The 22759-nt window shown below is 37.9% G+C and overlaps 1 protein-coding gene across 1 annotated transcript in view; it reads right to left on the bottom strand.

The window, feature by feature from the left end:
* Positions 1-22759, bottom strand: part of LOC129763542 (uncharacterized) — a 350843-nt gene that overhangs the window by 266392 nt on the left and 61692 nt on the right. The window contains exon 2 of the mRNA XM_055762726.1: positions 20750-21667. Within this exon, the coding sequence (XP_055618701.1) occupies positions 20750-20871 (122 nt within the window). The 5' untranslated portion in view covers positions 20872-21667. The remainder of the gene's footprint in view (positions 1-20749; positions 21668-22759) is intronic.

Genomic DNA, 22759 nt, shown 5'->3' with positions numbered 1-22759 from the left:
TTTCTGTAGTGTTTCTTTTGACCATCTTCGTTGCTACCTGTTTCGCATTCACGCAGAATGTAGAATAAAAGAAATAAAAAAATCAATACACAGCGTTCGGTTGGACGTTTTGGCGTGGTTTGTTTCAGCTTCCATTTGTTAATATTTGAATAGGAACATGTTCAAGTTGCAACGAATGGGAACTGAAACAAAACACACAAAGCTGTCAAATGACTGTCAATTCTAATACTAAAATCAGCACATAAAATACCAACACAAATTACTTTGGTATTGAAATTATCAAATTTTCGCAATGAAAAGCTCTCCATTTTTTGGCCTTTTGTATTTTACTTTTTATTCCAGGTTTGTCTAAACCAAATTTTGGTATCAAGATCAGAATGAGGTGTCTTCAAGTATTTTCTTAGCCAGTGCTGCAATCCATCACCGTCAATGTCCCAAAAAACCCGACCATAGACATTCACATCCTCTCACGGTACGTGTGGTCCGACTACTCAGTTGTGATACACATTCATTTGTTTCTGGCATCTGACTTAATAATAACGAGAGTAATGGTTGTGGTGAATGATGGTAGTAGAAATGCGATTGACCAGACAGTTCCAATCATTTTTGATAATAAAATAATATGCTTCACGCACACAAACTGCCACTCCGCTTCGTAGTCACGAAGTCTTTCTTCACATCACACGAAAATGATTCTCTACATGTTTTCGCAACCATTTTGATGGTTTTGATTATATGCCTCATTTGAATTAGGCGTAGAACGTCTTGACTATATTTTGAAGTCAAAACACGCTTGTACCAGTGCAAGTCGGAAGAAATTTCCTCAATGAAGAATTCTTGGTTACAACTGGATTGAACCCGACACCTGTATAAATCTACCAAATATCTACCGAAAATAATATATATATATATATATATATATATATATATATATATATATATATATATATATATATATATATATATATATATATATATATATATATATATATATATATATATATATATATATATATATATATATGTATATATATTTATTATCATTATTTTCGGTAGATATTTGGTAGATTTATACAGGTGTCGGGTTCAATCCAGTTGTAACCAAGAATTCTTCATTGAGGAAATTTCTTCCGACTTGCACTGGTACAAGCGTGTTTTGACTTCAAAATATAGTCAAGGCGTTCTACGCCTAATTCAAATGAGGCGTATAATACTACGTTAAAAAGGCGAAGTTCCTCTTAAAGCCTTAAGACCATCTGAAAAAAAGAATAGAAAATACATGTTTGATAACACTTATTTATTCAAACTGTTTTCAAAATGGAGATATATATCCACATCTGGCACCCCTGTTCGCAAAGAACGAACACAAAGAAGCGAATGTTGTGAATATCGTAACACCAAACCATTCAACCAGGCTTTCGAGTCTCGTTCTATACTCACATTTCAGCAACAGGACTCTCACAAAAGAGCTCAGTTTTTAATGTTAATCTGAAGCACACCGTGTGTTAGTGTTGTGATGATACTCTTCTCACGCTATTGAACTGGCTTTGGGATGGTCACCAATGATAATCGAAGTAGAAAATTTGTTGATTATTTTTGTGTGAGTACCATCATTTGATACCCATGACAAATCGCAGCTCTGCCTCCTGCTCGAGAATGTTGTACACAGGGTATGCATACTTGCAAAATGAACACTATAGTGCATTTGCGTTTTATGCAAAGTGCGTCAAATAGGACAGTTTAGATCGTACGTAATAGTATTGCTATTTATAACTGAAAAACCAAGAGAAACTAATATCCCATTGATGTAAACGGAAGCAAGATTACTTGGGTTTTATATTCATAGACTTAAAGTTAGTGGAGCTCATTGGCATGATGATTTTCTGAACTTTAGAACGATTTGGAGGACCTATAACATCTTATGTTCACATAAGCTTAAAGCCAGTATAGCACGCGGGCTCCATAAACCCGAATGACTTCTTGCTATGAACATTGCACTAGTCGTGGTTGAAATGGTAAATCAATTGGTCCGAACTTCATAATGTGTTGGAGGGCCTATAACATCTGATATTTATATAAATTTAAAGACACCACACGCAATGAGCGCTAACCGTTTTGAGTTCGGAAGTGTAAAGCTTGTTTTTCAATTTCAATTTCAATGGAGAAACATTTGCGCGAATATTTGTGATTTTTTTGCGGTCACCAATGAGAACGAAGCCTGGGAAAAAGCGAAAAATGATGGACCTTCCCAAGCTTTTGCTGCGAAAAAATACGAATTCGTGTAGCTTTGACAGTTGACTCTGCCCACATCAGACAACTGGAACAAAACAATCTAGGTGAGTGCAACAAGACATCAAAATTTTCGCTCAGCTTTCCATCGATGAAACGATGCAAACAATATTTATTCTGGCCGACTAATGCTGTAGGATAACAAATAATTTTCCGTATTTTTATTTATACTCCACTAACCATTTTAGTATTGAATCGTATCAACATCGAGATATAGGGGAAGACAGGGTAAGCCCGTCCCCCTAAGAAAACCAATTTGCAGTCAAACGTCCTTTAGGATTTTCCCTATTTGTTGTGCTACGTATCATTGAGTATATAATAATCTACTACTAAAAAATGTGTAACCGTTCATTGTATAACTCTAGTCTTGTAAAAATAACAGGAACAGTGTTGTCTACGGTACTAAATGTTTAGGGTTGTTCATAAACTACACACAAACTTCTGAAAAGGCTATCTATATTCCATGTGCAGAGTTTTCAAAAAATTTACCAAATTGCGTCTAAAATCTCTCAAAATCTGTTTACGTGAAGTCTCAATGACCCCGAAGTAGGTATTTCTGGTTCCAATTCGATATGTTGATATCACAACGTGTGGCGCTTTTACCCCGTCGAAAATGGTCCGTCTTCCCCCAGAGCACCTTTTGCATTATTTTGCACTTTACACACATTTCATATTATATTTTATATACCTCTTCATGCAGGCAGAACCAGAATAATCTACTGAAGAACTGAGATACTGGCAAATAACGGAATATACAGTTTTTGCTGGAGAAATCCTTATTTCGGTTACCTTGAAAATTAGATCGCTTGCAACCGCAATAGACGAAAACTTTGTTTTGTTTACAATTTTGATATTTCGTGCGCTCGAGTGTTGCAAGGTGTTTCGAAATGACAAAAATATGCTATTAATGCTTCTTGCGTAGCATATTTGCCAAAATACTGAGGATTTCTTATAAAACTAGAAGTGTTTCGTCTTACCCCGCCGGACGCTTTTACCCATTCTTCCCCTTCTTCAACTCATGTTTGAGAGTAATATGATTTTGTATCACCAATCTTGTGCAACTTGTTGTTCTTGCTTTGATTTGCTCGTTTCACATTTCTTTTATTTGAATCAAAATGTTCACCTTGCGTCAGAGTTAAAAGTGTATCAAACTGGGCAGGGCACATTCGGAGAAAATTAAAAATCATGTTAAGATCTGCATTACGCGAAGCTGGAACGAGTTTCAATCCAGCTCCTTGTTCTCTTTCTAAGCCACCAAACTCTGTTTACTCTAGCGGCATTTCGACTTCGCCTTTTTCGTATTTCTAAATATACGCGGATTACTGCTCGCCGTAGATTATTTTTTCCTTCGATTTTTCTAAAGGAACTGAGGAACTATTTACGCAAAAAAATAACAAATGATAAGCTGTCACTGGAGGACGATGGTTTGACAGATTCGCATGTTTCCGTATTTCATTGTGAAGGACTTTAGCGACAACATTTCGCACGTGAAAAATTCGCTCATTCTACAACATGTTAGGCAGGAGAAAAATAACACTGAGGTGAGCTTGTAAGGAAAGATTCGAGCCAAGATATTTACTTGAATCGACCGAACGATGAATGTCAAAAAACAAAACTGGTAATAGGATAGGAAGGATGAGGGAAAAATGATATTTATAAAGTCTGAATTTAATTTACTTAAAATGGGTAAAACTGGATAAAACTAAACAATACAGGCAAACTTGTTTTTGTGCGAACCTTTTTGGACTAATGTCTCATTTTTGCGACACCTTCAATTAGTTTTTATTATTAAATCGGAACTTGAATCGCACAAACTAATCGCAATAATAATAAAATTGGGCAAAAAGGATCGCACAAATGAGAAATCGCACAAAAAGAGGTTTGTCTGTATCTCAAAAAAAACTGGAAGATTTTAGGATTCAGATGTTTCACTGTATCGAGGAAAAAAATCTGGAAGAATCCAGTTTAAACTGGATCATTGGCAACGCTGGCAGCGACAGCGTCGACCAACAAGTTTTAATTTTGTTGCCATCCACCAGACAACCGTCACCCGTCGCTTTCGTGTAATCGATATAGCTCACAAAATTGCCTGTGGTTGCATTTAGTTTGTTTAGAAGAGTGGCACAATAAGGACACAAATTTCGACATCGCGAGAACAAGAATGAATACACTTGGCACTTTTCAGGACCACCGAACCTTCCACTATAGAGTTATCTTTAAACGATTTTACAATACAATTCAATGCATCATTTCGGTGAATTCTAAAGTGATTTCCAAAATAATATAAAAAAATAATCTGTTTTCTGTTTGCTTGGGAATAATTTGTGTGAATTTGGATTTTTTTTGTGGTTGGTGATTCTTTTCCGATCGGTCATTAAATTTCTATGAATTTGTGACGGAAACAATAGTTGGAATACGCGTCGTTGGAGAAGTAATTTTGCTAATAGATGTAGAAAAACTACTCGGATATACGATAAGTAATTTCAATTGACATTGATTTTGATTCCTACTAAAGAGTTAATTTAAATTTTGAATGCATTCCAAAATGGTATCAGAAGTGATGAACAAGTGGTTGTATAAGACAATAACGTAATGTACTTAAAACATTACCTATATATTTTTTTTCAAACCAGGTGTCTGTAAGGCAGTAGTCGTTTTGTAACCATTCTGTAGTAGACTCCAGGATAAGAACACATGCTTATTTTTTACTTTCTGATGAAATGTCGTCAATCGAAAATGAGCACTTGCGTCATCAGTTAATTATAGACTACCAATGCTTTTCAATGTCATACAAATGAACAACGGAAAAAAAGCACATACATCAAACAAATTTGGACGCCTTCCAAGCCAACATTTGGCCTTCAAATTGAATCCAACAATGTCACCCATCGATCGACTGTACTCGGAGCAAGAATTCAAAAGCGGAACGGAGTCGCAGGACGAAATAATCATTACACCCGGGGAAAGCAGCAGCGGAAAATAATCCCCTCGTTCAATTTCTAATTTCACTCCTAGTCAGGCCGTGATTTCGTCGTGAGTGACACACATTACCCACGCTGATGAGATTGTGGATGGAGATCATCCAGGCTCGCATATTTCGGATTCTGATAATTTTGTCACTTACACTCTTTGGACTCTCTGTCTCTCCTTAGGGTAAGCTTCAAAATAATTGGCTTTTCTCCGTTTTATGTCATCAAAATAATTAAATTCGGTATTCAACCAAACCCAAGTACGGTGTTCGGTGTAGACGAACTGTAGACGCTCTGTGCGTGAAATGTATCCCCGGTGAAAGCACACGGAGAAAGACATTCCCGGAAAAACACAGTGGAAAAATGATACGCATGCTGTTATTCTTGCCTCGAAGCAAAAATTTCTGGAACTCGTTCGAGACGGGATTCTGCTAGGGAGGTTTTTTCAATGAGTATATAATACGATTGAAAACCGTTGGACCGTCAAACAGCACACAAAACAGAAAACAGTGTTTTCAAACTTTTCGGTATTCCAGTCAACATTACATAAAAGAAGGTAATTAATAGACCATTTTGCAATTTCAGTCATTATCTTGCTGGAAGGTGTAGCTATCTTGCAGCCCCATTTTCAGCATAGATTTCTTCAGGTTCTCGCACAAAAAGTCGATGTAACCACCAGCAGTCTTAATACCGTTGGTGTTGCTGATCATCGGTCGCTTTTTGGCGAAGTAGCTCTTCAGGTCCCGTTCCACCAAGTGTCGTCGAATGGTGCGATTGGTAAGGTCCAGATCCAACCTTTCTTTAATCGCCCGAATGGTCGTTCGTGGGATTTTCTTTACTTTCCGGATGATTTGCGTGTCCGTTCTTGCAGCAATGTTATGATTCGGTCCTTTTCCCGGTCGATCGGCCACGCTGCCGAGCATCTGATGCTTCCGAATGACCAGCTGGACCGCACCACGACTTACCCCATACTTCCTAGCAATGTTTCGTTGAGTGTCCTTACGCTGGAAGTCACGCAAAATCAAATTTCGGACCTGTGTTGATATTTGCTTTCCATCCATTTTCCGGATGCTTCCTCAGTGTTAAAAACACGTTAATACGTACGAAAAGTTGATTAAACAGCTACGAAAATTATGCTTGTGTCAGATGTACACAACCAGCTCTCAAAACCGAGGGGTACAACGATGAAGGAAACGCGGTAAAACGAATTTACGCAAGTGGATTTATATTTATGTCATACCCTAAAAGTACCCATTTAGGAACAAAAGTCATTGTTCGTTTTTCTGAAAAATAAATAAACTAAACTGAAATGGCAAAATAGTCTACTAATTACTTGAACTTGGGTAGACTATACAATTCGTAGTTGCTCTCCGTGATTCACCTTAACCAGCAAAATTGCAATTCAGTGTGTTAATGGCGCTTGGGAGTAGCAAATCATTCTCATTGTGCAGGTTTTGGTGATTCGAACTTTAAATAGTCAATAGCGACGCCGGCCACGTCCTTACAGTCACCGGGGGAAGGGAAGGCATGTTAGTATGATATTCACCGCCCGAAGGCCTGAAGGATCTCCTCTCTGGCGTGGTTCCCTAGCGATTATCATGGAAGGGATAGTTAGTGGAAAGAGGTTAGAATCAGGATTCACTAAGACAGGTGATGTGATTATGTAAACGCAAATTATTGACCACTGGACGAAGCGAAAAATCCGTAAATCATATGTGTCACTAAGAACACAGAAAGCTATCAAATTGACACGTTATAATTTTTTTTTTGACGTGGGACTATGTCTAACCGCAGTATATGGGGGTGAAATGAAATCCTAAACACAGAACATTCAGAAAAAATGAAAGATTCCGAATGCTTATAACTCGAACATTCTTTAATAGTTTGGAAAGATGTTTGCATCAATTGGTAGGGAATATTTCTACGCGTCTATATGTTATTTGTTATTTAATGTTATTTTCCATGAGATAAACAGTTGAATACCTGTAAAATGTCAAGCGCCATCTAAACGCCATAACTGCCCCGTTTTGGTTGGCCCGATTTCTTAACCTAATTCTTAACCTAAAAATGCAATAACTTTGGGAAGAATTCCTTCTTTCATGAATCTCGATAACAGTGACAATTATTCGATGTATTCATATTTTGATTTTCAATTATTCGATACAAAATTACTCGATTATAATTTCAAATATTCGATTATTTGAATTAATCGAACGATTACCCGACGTCTCTAGTTGCGTGTCCGCTATAAAACGAACAATCATGAGCTTATAACTCAGGGTCCTCAACTGACCACCTTTGTGTGTTATTCTAGCTACCATGTCCCAGCCTCTCACTCCACAAACGATCGATCTGCTGCATCGGTAATTGGTGCTATTTATGAACACAACAATGGAAGCCTCATATCAACAGTGCCGCTGTGTCCAACTGTGAATATTCGAACAATAGGAATATTCTTACGCCGAAAAATGCGACATGTGTTGTGTATCGATAGAATAGGAAAATACTCCAACGCCTAAACGGCTAATGTGTAATAGATAAAAATGTGTATCGATGAGATGATGATGATGGTCCCACCTCATACCCCTACGAAGGATTGAGCTGGACGATTTATATTTAAGATAATTTTATGATTTTAAAAATGCAATAAAACGGACTGGTTTTGTTGCAGACATAGATTTACTATCAAAAGAACATCACGAAATAGGTGAAAACTAGGAAAAACATTATCCTAAGGCAGGTCAAGCAAATTTTCAACTCGGGAAGATTCTTGACTGATCGGGAATTTAGCCCGTTACCTTAAAGTTTCCACTAAAGTCTTACTCTAAGATCTGCCGCAGCACAAAAACACCTCATCAACTATCTGATGCGAAGATAGTTTACGAGTATTCCGTCCGGGCTATCCCAAGCTCGAATCCCGTTTCTACCGTAGACCCTATAAAATCTTTTCATATGTCGGTTTCCACCAACGTTCTAAATCAAGATTCTATGCCTACCGAAACGCGCGCGAGGCTCAAACGTTAATAGACTACTCATTTGTATATCTTTTTTAATACTCTAATTTATAACAACAATAGTGCAAAAAAATGGGTGGGTTATATCTATGATATAACCGCAAGGTTGACGTAGAACTACCTTAGCTTAGCAATCATTCGTTTGTATTGACTAAATTCTTGATTGAATGAAACAGTTTCCAAATTCAATTGAGTTCAATATGTTTGCTCTGTGAGTGAAAAAAATAAACAAATGCCATGTAAAGTCAATTCATTTATTGTGATTGATTGTTTCAAGTAACAAGTAACAAGTAAATTTAATGACGGACCTTTTACGTTTGGTATGATGACTAGAACAAAATAAATGTTCGAAAGAATTATCAAACGTTTGATGAACCAGCCTAAGGCTGGAAATCTTTCTAATAAAGCCAAAAAAATTTTTAAAACGATTATTTTATTTTACATTTCCCTCTGAAGTTTACATCCCAAAAGTGTACATACTTCTCGAATCTCGAATTTGCTTGAAACTGGGAAGTTCATTCGCTTCTAGTGTCGATGCACGATTTTCCCAGGTTCCTAAGTTTAGAAGATCATGTTAGGACAGACATATTCCACTCTGCACAAAGGCGAGGACAAAAGTACTCGCAGTTTGCATTTATTTGCAGAGCCGATTTCCCCAGAAACCTCGGTTTCGAAGTCTGTGTTAGGGAAACACATTTCAATCGGAACAAAAATACCCCCGATTTGTATGAATTCGCAATGCCGTTTTCCCCACGCTCCATGGATTTGAAGTCTGTGTTAGGGAAACACATTCCAGTCGGAACAAAAATACCCCCGACTTGCATGAATTTGAAATACCGATTTCTCCAGACACCTTGGTTTTGAAATCTCTATTAGGGAACACATTTCGGTGGGAACAAAAGCTCCCCCTACTTTCGTGTGTTTGCAATGCCGATTTCGCTGCTTGGTTTTAAAGTCTGTGTTAGGGAACATTTTTCGAACAAAAGTCCCCCTACTTTCATGTATTTGCAATGCCGATTTCCCCAAGGCTGCTTGGTTTTGATGGCTGTGTTAGGGAAACCGTGAATCGGGCCAATCAAAACGATGAAGTAAGGGCGTTTAGATAACGCCTAATATTTTACAGTTATTCAATTGTTTATCTAATGAAAAACAACATTTTGTTAGTTGCGATAGATGCGTAGAAATATTCCCTATCAATTGCTGCAAACATCTCTCCTATCCAGTACGAAATGTTCGAGCTATAAGCATTCGAAATCATTCATTTTTTCCTGCATGTTCTGTGTTTAGGTTTTCATTTTACCCTCCATATATTCCGGTTAGACGTAGTCCCACGTCAAAAAATCCATCATCATCAGCACGAACATGATAGCTAATGCAAACATCAAAACATTCAAACATTTTTACAATTTCACAACACAGATTTCATATGTAAGATACACAATTTTTTGAACTCAGCCATTGCTGCCGCTCGCTTAATATTTCTGTGCATCGAATTGAAGAAATTTATTCCTTTATATAATAGTGAATTTTGCGACGTACTAAATAAAAAGTTAGGTGTTCTCGCATCATTCGCGTTTCTTGAATTATATGCATGAAAATCACTTCCTCGTTCAATCCGATCACACAAGTATCGAGGCAGCATTCCTTTTTAGAATTTTATAGATGAACACCATTGTCAAATAATAGATTCTTTGCTTAACAGATAACCATTGTAGCGCGTCCAACGTTATGTGAGAGGAAGTGTATCTATGACATTTTGATACTAATCGCGTGAATTTATTCTGTAAGCGCTGCAATCACAATAAATGTCTGCTTTTTGCAAGAAACAAGAGGGATGAACAGAAGTCTATGTGAGGTGAGACGAGTGATTTATACAATCTGATATCACTTTGTACGGTTAACTCATTCTTCGAACGGCACATGACGCCGTACTTCTTGGCAATCTTTTTGATGACATTATCAATGTTAGATTTAAAAAGTAGTCTGTCATCAATAACTACTCCCAGATATTTTATTTTATTCACACGTTCAATAGTCTCACCATCAATTTCGAAGTTACCGTTAAATCTGGAATTTGCTGAAGAAATGAGCATGTATTTAGTCTTACTTACATTCAACTTCAATTGTTTAAATTTTAACCACCGAGCGAGAGAATGAAGATCTTCGTTTAGGCGCTCCGCGGTTTTATTCAATTCTTTAGTTTCGATGAACAGAACAGTAGGGTAGGACGGGGCTAGTTGGTCATAGGGGTAAGTTGGTCAGTGACGAAGTCTTGGAATCTGACCGTCCAAAAAATTAGCGATCTATGGATGAAGAATAACGAATTGCTGATACCATAAAATAAGCAAATTGGAAAAACTTTTTATAAAGTAGGTTAAAAAATACGAACATGGTTCCGATTTTGCCAAAAATCATTCACAGTTTGCGCATTACAAAATGTGTTCTAAAACTGGTTAATAACCATGAAAAAAATCGGTCAAACGTAACACAAAGGTTTATTGTACGTATTAGCTTTAAGTGTTAATGGAAATCGCTTTTAAAATTATTTTTATTGAATTTTCATGAATATTCTTTTTCATGTATAGAGGGGCTAGGCTCGTTTGAGAGCAACGCATATACAATTTTCAGGTATGCCGTGTTTCATTACGCAAGCTATAAATAAATATAGAAAGCATATGTTTTACTGCTAAACCCAATGTATTTGAAACGAGACAACCACCACATAAACCACTCGCAATATAATTGTCATATTTATATTTTTTGCTGTAAAATTTTCATTAAATATAATAAACGCTTTCATTGAATATCAGAACTCACAATAATGCATTGAGTAATGTAGCATACCTGGAGGCAATTTCTATATACTTTGGGGCGAACGGTACAAATGTCATCAAAACAAATGCAAGCAAGAATGCAAACGGTTGTGCGTCGCAGGGATGCCAGGTGATTTTTTTTCAAAAGTCTTGAGATTGTGCGAGAAAATGTCTTCACCATAATATCGGAGGAATGTTTTTCACACAAAAACTGAACTGTGATAACTCTATTTGTTTATTTCAGCTTTGAAATTTTGGTTGTAACTCAAACCATATCTATGAAACTAATTGTAGGAAAGGTATGTGACCGGAAAACCTTAGATTTGTGAAATGATCGTTTGAAAGATCTAGGTTAATCTATTGTATAGTAGGGCCAAAATAATAGAAATTCAATTTTCGAGTGCAAATGAACCAATGTCTTCTAGAGATAATATGTATTCAGACCGCTTCGTTCGCTGAGACTAAAGCCCAACTTTTTTGACGATATTTTCGGCCAATAGTTGGAATCCTATGGAAATAATATCTTTTAAAAATCCACGTACGCTATAATACTGAAATGTCTTCACATATTTCATAATGTCTACACAAATCAAATGTATTCAAAATGAAGACATGTCTTCAAACCTGGCATCTCCGGTTCGCCACAAAGTGGAAGAGAGACGAAATCGCTAGAAAAGATTGTCTGACCAATTTTCAACAACGATGATAATTTGAAATTTTGGGAGGCGATCTGGCGTAGTGGTAACATCCATACCACTCACGCGGGGATCACGAGTTCAAATCTCACTCCCGACATTCTTCCAATAATGGAAGTAAATGTGACGAACCAGCCGAAATGTGTTGAAAGTCACTATAACAGAGAAAAGTTTATTATTTGCTCAAAACAACACGCTTATTATTGACCAACTTACCTCGTGTGTGGGGTTAGTTGGTCAATTTATTCTGAATTATAAAGACGCCAAATAAAAGAAAAATGTCAAATAATTGATTCTCCGGTTATTTTTCATTGAAAGGGTAAAAGGTAAGCTTCATTGTGATACAAAACATTCTAACGCAAAACTTCGTACTACAAAGTTTTAGTCAAATTCATTCAAAAATGACCAACTAGCCTACTTGTTCTGAATGTTCTTCTGAACCATCGAAAGTTATGGAACGCGATAAACTATTTTAAGTGTTAAATAAACCTTTTAATATTATCCATAACTCCTTGCTGTTATTTTGATACTGATCGATTTTCCTCTGAATATATTCACATCTAGTCTTTTTCAAGTCTCGTGAATACCTGTTCCGGGCGGAGGTGTACATCTTCCAATCGTTCTCTGAATTAGTTTTACGGAACTTTACGTATTGTTTATCTCTTTTACGCTTGAGACGCAAGAGCGACAAACAGTACCAGCTGTTCGAATTATTAAAATCGATTTGTTTGTCAATAATTAAGGTAGAATGAACCTTTTTAAAGTTGGAGAAAACGTGATCTATCAAAGTTCTACCGTTTTTTTAAATTCTCGTGACTTCTGACACGGCTTGTTTTAAGTTGTAAAAATCAGATAGTTGCTTAAATTGCTTCGAATTCTGTACGTTGATCCAATCGATATTGGAATCACCAGCAATTACATTTAATTTACTAGGATAAAGAAAACTCTCCCACCAGTTTTCCAAAATTTCCAAAAATCGTTGATCACTAGAACTGGAGGAGTGATATAAAATTCCAAAATTTCCCATCTGCATATCCCTTTCAACTGAAATTGCCAAGACCCAATTATTTTCCACTGATTCGTTTAACCGAATGTTGAATTTAATTGTCCCTTTTGCGTAAATAGCAACTCCTTCGGTATCTCTGGAGTGTGACAGGCAAAAAGCAACTTTGTAACCCGGGATGTTATACTGATCAAATGAATTCTCATCGACAATATGAGTTTCAGAAAGGAATACTAGTCGTGGACGGAAATTTTCTACAAGATGTCGCATTGCAACGTAATTTGTAGAAAGCCCAGCTATATTGAAGTAGGGTAACACGGGGTGAGGTGGACATACTGGGTGATTTGGACCAAATTTTAAATAACAAAATAAACATATTACAATTTACATATTTCATTTTTTGATAACAAAAAATGAAATATGTAAATTGCATTTAAGCTTTTGCATGCTGTGTGGGGTGATATCTCTCCTTGGGTTAATTTTTTTCTTTTCTAACAGCCTCCGATTTACTGGACACTGTATGATGTGGTTAGTAGTTCGACGAACTCGGAAGAAGTGATTTTGGGTAAACATTTGAAAGTTATTGATATTTGCTACACTCGTCCTCAAAAATTCCCCCAAAAGTCTTCCGTAAATTTATCACGCAACATAATATGATTTAAATTCTGCTCATTCGGCACACCGATTTTTTTTCCATCTCAACATCCGTCAACCCATAAGCAATTCTGACAGTCAATGCCTTCCTTCCAACCGTTTACCGTCCCCCGAAGGGATACAAGTTGAACACCTTCCTCCGCGGGGGGCAGTGATGAAAAATGTAATCCCGAATACACCTCTTCAACATCCTGGCTGCTGTTCGGCTGTGAATATTAATAAGCTACACTCCAACGCATACGCTCCGACTTATTATTCAGATCCCAACCGCTTCTGGGCGCTCGAGTAGAACACATCCGCGTAGTCATTTTTAGTAGCAAATCCAGCTGGCTGGCTGTGGGATGAGCTTACACAGCCGCTGCTAGTTGGCAATACTTAGTGCCCTGCCACAGAGCATCCCGCATCCACGATGCTTACTTTTCGCACCCGGAATTCCCGAGGGGATAAATCATCACGAGGTGAGCGTTCTCGGTAGCAGTACCGGTGCACCGTTATTTGCAATCTTCGTGTGGCGCCTCTTCGTCATGAATATTCACTCCGTGTGAATCACAGCAACGGTTCGAAAGGCTCCAAGGTGGCGGATGGCTGCCACTGGTAAGAAAACATATTCATTCCGAAAGTGTCATTGAAATGATTGCTACTTACGAAAATCGGTACACCACCGCGTGGTGTTGTTTCAATCTGTGTCAACACGAATGAAATTATGATGTCGGAGCGGGTTCCCGTGGTTGTTTGTGAACATCACAAATCATGCTCTATTGGAGACGCGTGGTTGATTAGCTCAAGTTTGCTTCATCTCGTACTAAAATGCTTTTCCAGAATATGTCACCATGTTGAGCAATACTTCAAACTGTTACGTTGGCTGATATAAGCTGCATCCCATCAATGGGTTACCAGCGTGGTGGCAAGTGCAATGGAAGAGCTATCCGAAAATAAGAGCACGAATAGCGAGCGCCGTCTCGAGCGCAGAAGTTTGGAATTTAATCTACAAGACGAAGAAAGTTTCCGGATAAGAGAACCAATCAAACTTTCGGATGAAAGTTGGGACGTTTGGAAAGTGGCTCGGAAATTTAGTTATGCGCTCGGTGCTTTCTATAATCTGTGCCATATTCTTGGGGGCCCTTTTCGGGGAATTGGAAGAGCGATGAGATGGGGGAAGCAAGACGAGACTACACAAGTTTATGTGTTTTGGCTCACAGAGCTTTCAAATCCTGATCTTTTAGGGAGAGGTGAATTATGAAGAGGCATTGAAATTCTGTCCACAAACCATCTCTTGCTGCTGCGAATGGATTTGTTAGTCACAGTTGGGCTTTGCTAAGAAGGGGGGAAGTGATTTGAATGTGATTTGAATATTTTTCATTTGAACCTGTATGTCTCTGAAGCATACGAATGGTGAGTGTTTGGGATATTTATCAAGCTGCTAATTAACAAAACAATATTTCCGAGTTTTAGTCCCGTTTTTTAAGACATTCGTCGAGACTTTCAGTGGGATTATTTTAACGGAATATTTTGAGTTTAAATTTGCAGAAACATCGATAAGATTTTTGAGGTTACGGTTTTCGTTTAATTCAAAAATGGAATAAGGAAACTGTGAGAGAAACACAGTTTTTTCAAATTTATTTCCACGCACGTGATTCAGTGGAAATGGAATAGTATTTTCGTTAGCGCTTTCATTGGCTCTTTTAAGGCCGTGACAACTAAATTGCCACCCACAAAAATATTCTTTTCGTCGCATTTCGCTTAACCAAAAACTTCTAATGGTATCTGGCAGTACTTTAGTCTTTTTCAGGTGATAATTGAAATGTACGACATATATTTGGGAGTCATTTTTATGTAGAAAAACCACTATTTTAGAGCACCGGCAGCAAAAAAATTCATTGTAAATGCAACAAGTGGATAAGTTTTCACTGTAAGCGTTCTATTTAGGATCTATTGTGTAAGATCGTGCAGTTTTTTCAATAAAATAATTGGAGTATGTCTCCTCCCAGATAGGTTTCTAAATGAAGTTCCAGTGATGAGTACAGATGAGAGTAGACTGGCTACCCGATGAATGAAGCAAGATGAGATCGAATATAGTCAAAGCTGACCTATACTGATCGATGATGAATTTGCGACTGAAAAATACTGAACATGCTTTGCCCTATTTATATGATTACTCCCATAGTAATTTGAATGGCGTCATTGTTGTTTGGGTTACGTCTGGAATATTCGCTATAAAAAATACTCATTGTATTGCGATCCGTTTCCATGCGTTTCTCTCTTTTGACAACTCGCTTGTTATTGTTTCTGTGTTGTGATTGTTTATATGTTGTTGTTGAAATACAATAGAAAGATGATCTGCTATTGTTTTCAGATACGGATTCTGGTCCTTCGCAGCCTACTTGGATGTGTTCATAATGTTTTTGTTTTGTGGTGTTTTTCTTTCATTCAGTGTTAATAAAGTGTAGAAATTTCGCCTGGGCCGTAACAGGGTATTTCGCCTGGGCCGTAACAGGGTATTTGATGAAAGAATCAATTTTCCTATTTTTTATTTTTTTATAACAAAAAATATTTTCATTCGCTGCACTGGAAATATTTTCAACTTCAGCATAACCAAAGGCGCAATTAAGTGATTTATTGCGATTTATTGCGTTGGATTGACTAGAAAAACCGCAAGGAGTTTTCTCCTCATTGCTTCACAAAATTCTTCTCGTATATCCCAATTGATCATCGATCTTTCCTTCTCATTCAGCTGCAGCAAATGTAACACGAATATCATGCAGGAAGTTAATGCTCGAGTGTAAGATGTAATTACTTACGGTCAATCAACCGTCTCATCTATTGTTCGGTGTCGTGACTAGGCAAGGGATCGACTCCAACTTCACAGAACATAATCCTTACATGAGGAAGAACAAATATTTACCTTTGATGAAAAATGAACAATTAAAACAGTTGATAAAAAATATGGCAATATAGTTGCCACTGCCCGTTAACCCCAAAAACATTGTTTGCCGCTTCCTTGAAAATTCATTTATTGCGCCGTAAATGTTTTTTTTATTGGCGATCTAACGTACAAATCTACATCTAGGCAGCGTTGCGGTGAAAGTGATGATAGTTTTAAATTTTGCAATGTGAGCTTATGGAAGGTTTGTAGTTCTTTGATTAATTTACAATGTTAGAATCATAAAATATTATTTGATTGCGATGAGTTTGGAAGAAATTTAATTCTACCCAATTTAATAAAATGTTATTTTTATACCTCTTTCAGTAGTGAAAACTGTATAAATGTTGAGAATGGTTTAATCAAAAAAGGAAATTCGAGAGCACAATCAAAAACAAGTTGAAATGTGGTTCCTGCATGTGAGAACTACCTTGGAATGTCAGGAAGTAAGATATGCGTGATTTGTTTTTGAGTTTTAGGTTTCATTATCATCATTTTCTCAGTTCAAAAACAAAATCCAGATGTCTCACCGATCGTTTACGGTTAGCGTTAGATCGCTAATAGAGTTACAAAGAAAAAAAAATAAATTTGAATTTGAATTTTTCATCGAATACACCATTTATTTTAATGAAAAAAACTGCATGATCTTACACAATTGATCCTAAATAGTACGTTTACAGTGAAAAACTCAACTTGTTGCATTTTCAACGAATTTAAATATAATTGTCTGCCGGCGCTCTAAAATAATCATGGTTTCATTACATAAAAATGACTCCCAAATTAATATCGTACATTTTTAGCACCCAAAAAAAAAATTGGAGATTTGCCAGATACCTTTAGAACTGTTTGGTTAAGTAAAATACTGAAATAATATTCCAAGTGCAGTGAAAAAATATTGTTCGTGCCTTATAAAAGGTTAAAAAGACTTACATATTTTTGATGTAGGACTACGTCTTTTATTTCTGTACCGGGGTGTAAGTTCAAAGTTTCGAGAACGAGAGGGTGACACTGGAGTGCAAGGTTTTGAACGTTAATACCTCTTTGCTGGCTGAACGGAGTGGCATGATAATCATTTCATTCGAAAGATAAAATGTCCAAGTTAATTATTGACTCGAAAAATTGTTTCGATACTATGAAAATTGCTTTGAAAACAGGTTATTGAAACCATATATAGACTCGCATACTCTTCGAAATTCCATTTAGTTGATGCGGGGATGTGATATGCGAAAGGTCACGCTCAGGCCCATGCAATATGCTCTTCTTTCCCAATTCCATTTCTTTTCTGCAGTTGAACCGAATGAAGCATTTAGCGAAAACTGAGGTATCGATGATAATTCAATATCAATGGGTGCCAATGGTTATGGATTTGGAGTGAATAATACGAAATGATTGATATAGTGTAGTGGATATTATTTCACCATATCGACGAAATCACATTTTTAAAAGCAGCGTTTTAAAATTATTTGTTAATGAATGCCGCAATCGATCGTCGTTGTTGGGAAGTTGGAATTGTTGTGAAGGGGGTCTTATTTTTGCTGTGTAATTCCGAGGAGGAATCCATTCCTCCTGAAGCGTTAATAATCCTGCTTCGGATCAACGATGATTCCAACTGTCTTGGCTTGGGGAGGGGTTACTATTTGCGCTGGGCCTTTTCGAGGAGGGATCGATTCTCCCTATGAGCGTTAGTAATTCTTTTCCGGCTAAACGAAGTGGTATGATAATCACTTTATTCGAAACATGAAATGTCTAAGGTTTATTTGCTTGTTGCTTATTGGTTGCTAAGTCAACGTTAGTCCTACGTCCACCTCGCGGTTATATCAAAGATATAACCCACTTCAAGTTTTTCATTAATAATACTTAGGAATTTTGAAATGGTCTTATAGAAACTGCACAGCTGAAATTATCATATTTAAGCACAATAAACAAACAAACAAATCTTTTGAACGAAATAGACGTTAAATATACTTTATTTTAAGCATTCTACAATGTATGAATGTATCTTGTCGAAATTCTAACTGTTTGTGTCGCAACGAAATATAATCAGGGTGGTCTTATAAGATTGGACAGAGTGTATACCCTCGGTATCGCGGGAATTATGATTTTCTATGGAATTGCAGTCATCTTACTAACCCACTCCACCATATCATCAACCATATTCCTACACATTGACTGGATGTCTAATTTGTTTGATAGAACGAATTATTGCACACATTTTTGTGTTGCATACAACATTCACGGGAACCAAACTGAAAGAAAGAATGCATACTTGAAATACCTTCGCATTTGCTCGAAAAACATACCTCTTTCATTCGTTAAATTGCACACTTGTTTTACGCTTCCCACTGTGGATGTCTCAGAATAAAAAAAACGCTAGATGAATTTGTCGTCTAATGTCCTACGTCAAAAAGTCCCAGAGTGTCGATTTTTGAAAATAAAAATTTGAAAAAGTTTGATGATGACAGCATATTTTGACGTTTCATGCAATTTGAAGACATTTTGCATCACATTCTTTAACTTTCATTTCTGTGATTGCCAGTCTTCGTTCTATTTTTTTTTTGTAATTTTGTTGTTTTGGAATCAATGCCCTTATGATATGTGCAGTTTTACGTGTACTTTTAGAAACATGTGGCTATCTGTTTAAAAATAACTTGGTTCGTTAAGTAAACCTACAATTTCGATTATTATTGCGCTGTCATCCTTAATAAAACAAGTTTAACCTTTCCGTCGACAACTATTGCAACATATGCAAACAAAAAAAAGTCGACGCACGGTCAATCATGAAATACATCGTCGGTCAGATTCATGGTAAGGGTGTTCTTCTGGTTGCCTACTCAAGTTATCCATCGATACAATCCGGCCCGGTATTAAAAAAATATTAGAAGAATTAAACATTCGTGACGGGTCATTCAATAAATCATTCTATTTGTTTTATTGTAGGGAGAACATCTTCTCAGCTTACCCATCCTCCACTGTCTTATATTCAAATGGAAAATCGCGTCGTAATATTTTCTGTCCGTTTTATTGTGAAGAAAAACTCCCGAATGCCTTCTTATGTAGTTGTGGATATACTCCGCCGCAGGGTGTTGATATATGAAAAATATAGAAAATTGTGTTGTGAATCATATCGTCGGTTCGTTTTGTTGTTCAGGTGTTCTTTCGATTGCTCGCGAATTTCCTCTATTGCTAAGTATTAAAACATGTAAAAAATAGAAATGGTCGACATACACTAAATGGATTGCTACTCCAAAGCATCATTCAGTGTGTGTCCTTTGTGCAATTTTGCTGATTCAGGTCAATCGCAACTACGAAGTGTACAGTCTATCCAAGCTCAATTATATGTTCCTGTTCTTATGTCCTCAGTTCAATACCCATGCAGTAGTAATACATCTGCTCGAAGACAGGCATCTTGAAAGCAATCCTCTAGAATGTAATTATTCATTTCTCAATGTCACTTCTTCCGCAAGCAAAGGCCATCAACTCCCGAACGCTTAGTATAACACTTGACACTAATAGGCAAATTCTATCAAGCTCAACTCCCCATTCGGAGCAATACTCACTCGCACACACACACACACACACATACTTCCCCTCCGACATCCTAGCTCCGTATCCCCACTCCCCCGTCTCGGGACGAAATTGGTTTCACCCGCTTTCCAACATCTTGGAGTAGCTCGAAAGTGAGTCAATTACCATGTCGGAATGACATTCGTAGAGATTGATATTTTGTCGTCCCCTTCGTCCCCATCGCCGTCAGCCAAGTAGCACAATATTCAAATGAGCCAATTCCTGTCGTCGGATTAATCCTGACAGCCCGGAATTCTTGCTACGACTTTTCACTTTCCCGAAAAGTTCATCGTTTCCTTCCAACCCAGACGAAGAAGCCGCTTCTTCTTCTGGCTTCGCACACCGCGCTGAACTCGAATCAATCAATTAGCTCGGGGATAGACGTTCCGAGTGAACGCTAACAACCTAAAATTCATTCGATTGCTTCCCAAGGCAAGCAATTTGATGAAATTGTAATTGTTGTTGATGGAAATTTGCGCGCCATAAGAGGAATTCGTCTACGAGATGGGAAAGTTTTCTCCAAAGTCAATAGAAAAAAAGTTTGGTGCGAATCGATGAGCCTTGAAATTGATATTTAAAAACGGTTATCATTGTTTCGTTTTGCAAGTTGTTTTCAACAGATAAGTATAAGGAATTTAAGACAGACGTTCAACGAAATGTTTGCGTTATCCTAATGTATTCATAACTATTCAAAACAATGTTGATCCTATTCGGAAGGGTTATCCGTTTTGGGAGGCGAGCCCCATTAAATTCACCCTCCGTAAGCTGTCCGCAGGGCATGCAGTGTTCAGATGCCAACCATGTTTTAAACGACACATTTATACTCACAGTTTATCCTTTCGCTGTTGGCGTTTCTTCTTGAAGGCTTTTTTGACCCGCAGCAGCAGGAATGCTGCACGGTCGATGCTGAGTGAGCTTTTGCGGGGCGGCGGCGGTGGAATATCCTCCATGGTTGTGGTGGCTGGGTTAGTGGTGATGATGGCAGCGGTGCCAGCGTAGCCAGGCTCGGCTCCGATCTGGGAGGATCCACCAGACGGGGCACTACTGCCACGCACACAGGCGCCTAACGAATTCACCTTTTTATATCGTGCAACCGCAGGGTGTCTCAAATGGCCCCGACGAACTGACCTTCTGTTTTCGGAAACAATGGGTGCGCTGCTCACTTCGCAGGCGTTGCTATCTCGAACTCATTTATTTCCACCACAAAAAGCATTTCATTTCGCGTGATAGCTATACGCTTCGCTCGTGCGCTTCCCACCGCCATAGCGACGAACATCATCTTGATTAATTAATTCGGTCGCTTCTCGGCATTGTTTCAGTTTGCTCCTTGCAAAATTCCACGCTGGAATATCACGATTAACCTAACCATCGCAGTCACACTAAACAGTGATATTTCATTAGCAAGCACTACACGTCACAGACACCGGCTCCTGGCACCTGGTATTCGTTCAGTGCCGCAGGCGATCCCAACGCTCATGAACGATAATGTTATTTTAATTGCTTCAAATTTAGAGCAGAATAATTAAATCCTGCCTGTCGTGCGCATCTGCCTGCCTAGCAGCACTGTTTTCGTTATATCTCAAAGTTTATAACCATCATTCGCTCGCACGTAACTCTTCCCGCGTGGAATGACTTCGGGCGCCTGGAAACGATTCGACGATCGTCATCGGAATTCCTAGGTTTCTGCCGATACCACCAGATGGCGTCAATCTAACGGATAGACACCCACGAAGGCTGGCTGGAGAGCTGGAACGAGAAAGCATTATACAAACACGCAAACATTAGTATGGCTTCGGGTGATGATAATTTCGTCTAATACTGATTAACATTTAATGCTAATGAAGCACCCAGTGCGAAATGCTGTAATCAAAATTGAGAATCTCCGTCGAAGAGCTTGCAGCTATCTGCTTGGGAACCAAGCGGTGGTATTCGCTTCCACGTACAACCAAAGCAGACGACGGACAAATTGGATAGGAGCGATAAACGGAAGTTATTAAATTGAATTGCATTTGGAGTGCAACTGTCCTAAGTAGACGAGGGCAATGGCGAGAAATTCTCCGCAAGGGAAGTCTTCAATCAATACAATATTAGATTAGATTCCGTTGCACTTTTTTTCTGCTATAACATGTTGATTTGATCCCGATACATTCTTCAGCCACAAACTTTGATGTTCTGGCAACACGGCTATAGATTCACCACGAAGGCATATGACAGTTGTCAAACATAAACATTCACATTCAGTTCTGGTTTGTAAACGATATGAAATATCTGTTTTTACTCGGCGGTTCACAATTTACCAAAGCATGTTTTCACAATTTTACAGGAGTGTATGAGATCATTGTCTTGCCCAGAGCAAGGCGCCTAGAAGTATATCCTAAGGTGGACCAACTTGCTAAAACCACTCTTCAGCCATCTTGGAAGTCTACTCTGTTTTGTTTGTAAACAAAACACAATACGCTTGTGCCCAAGCTCGCTGGTGATCAGTCTGTCTCTTCAAGCAAATAATTCCCCTTATGCTTTCCTCCGTACTGTTTTCATATACCGCTCCCCAACCAACTTAGTGACGAAACGGCCTCACCTTTGGATATACTTCTGGGCGCCTTGTCCCAGAGAATCATCCCCAAACTATCTAGCGGATTAATGGCCTTTCTATAATACCGCGGATCAGACCTGGTCCTGAGTGATCGTCAAACCCGGTTCATGCCATCAGTATCAAACTATTTGAATTTGTCGTTGAATAACACATTTTTTCAGTTTGAAACATTGCAGCTAAAATGGTTTACCGCAAAGGGAAGTTTTGTCTTTCTCTTTTTGTTGTCAATAACGACATCTTCGTGG

The sequence above is a fragment of the Toxorhynchites rutilus genome, chromosome 1 (assembly GCF_029784135.1).
Source record: "Toxorhynchites rutilus septentrionalis strain SRP chromosome 1, ASM2978413v1, whole genome shotgun sequence".
In the NCBI taxonomy this organism is placed as follows: Eukaryota; Metazoa; Arthropoda; class Insecta; order Diptera; family Culicidae; genus Toxorhynchites; species Toxorhynchites rutilus.
The sequence above is the reverse complement of the archived record's forward strand: the minus strand, read 5'-3'. Positions and strand labels throughout refer to the sequence as shown.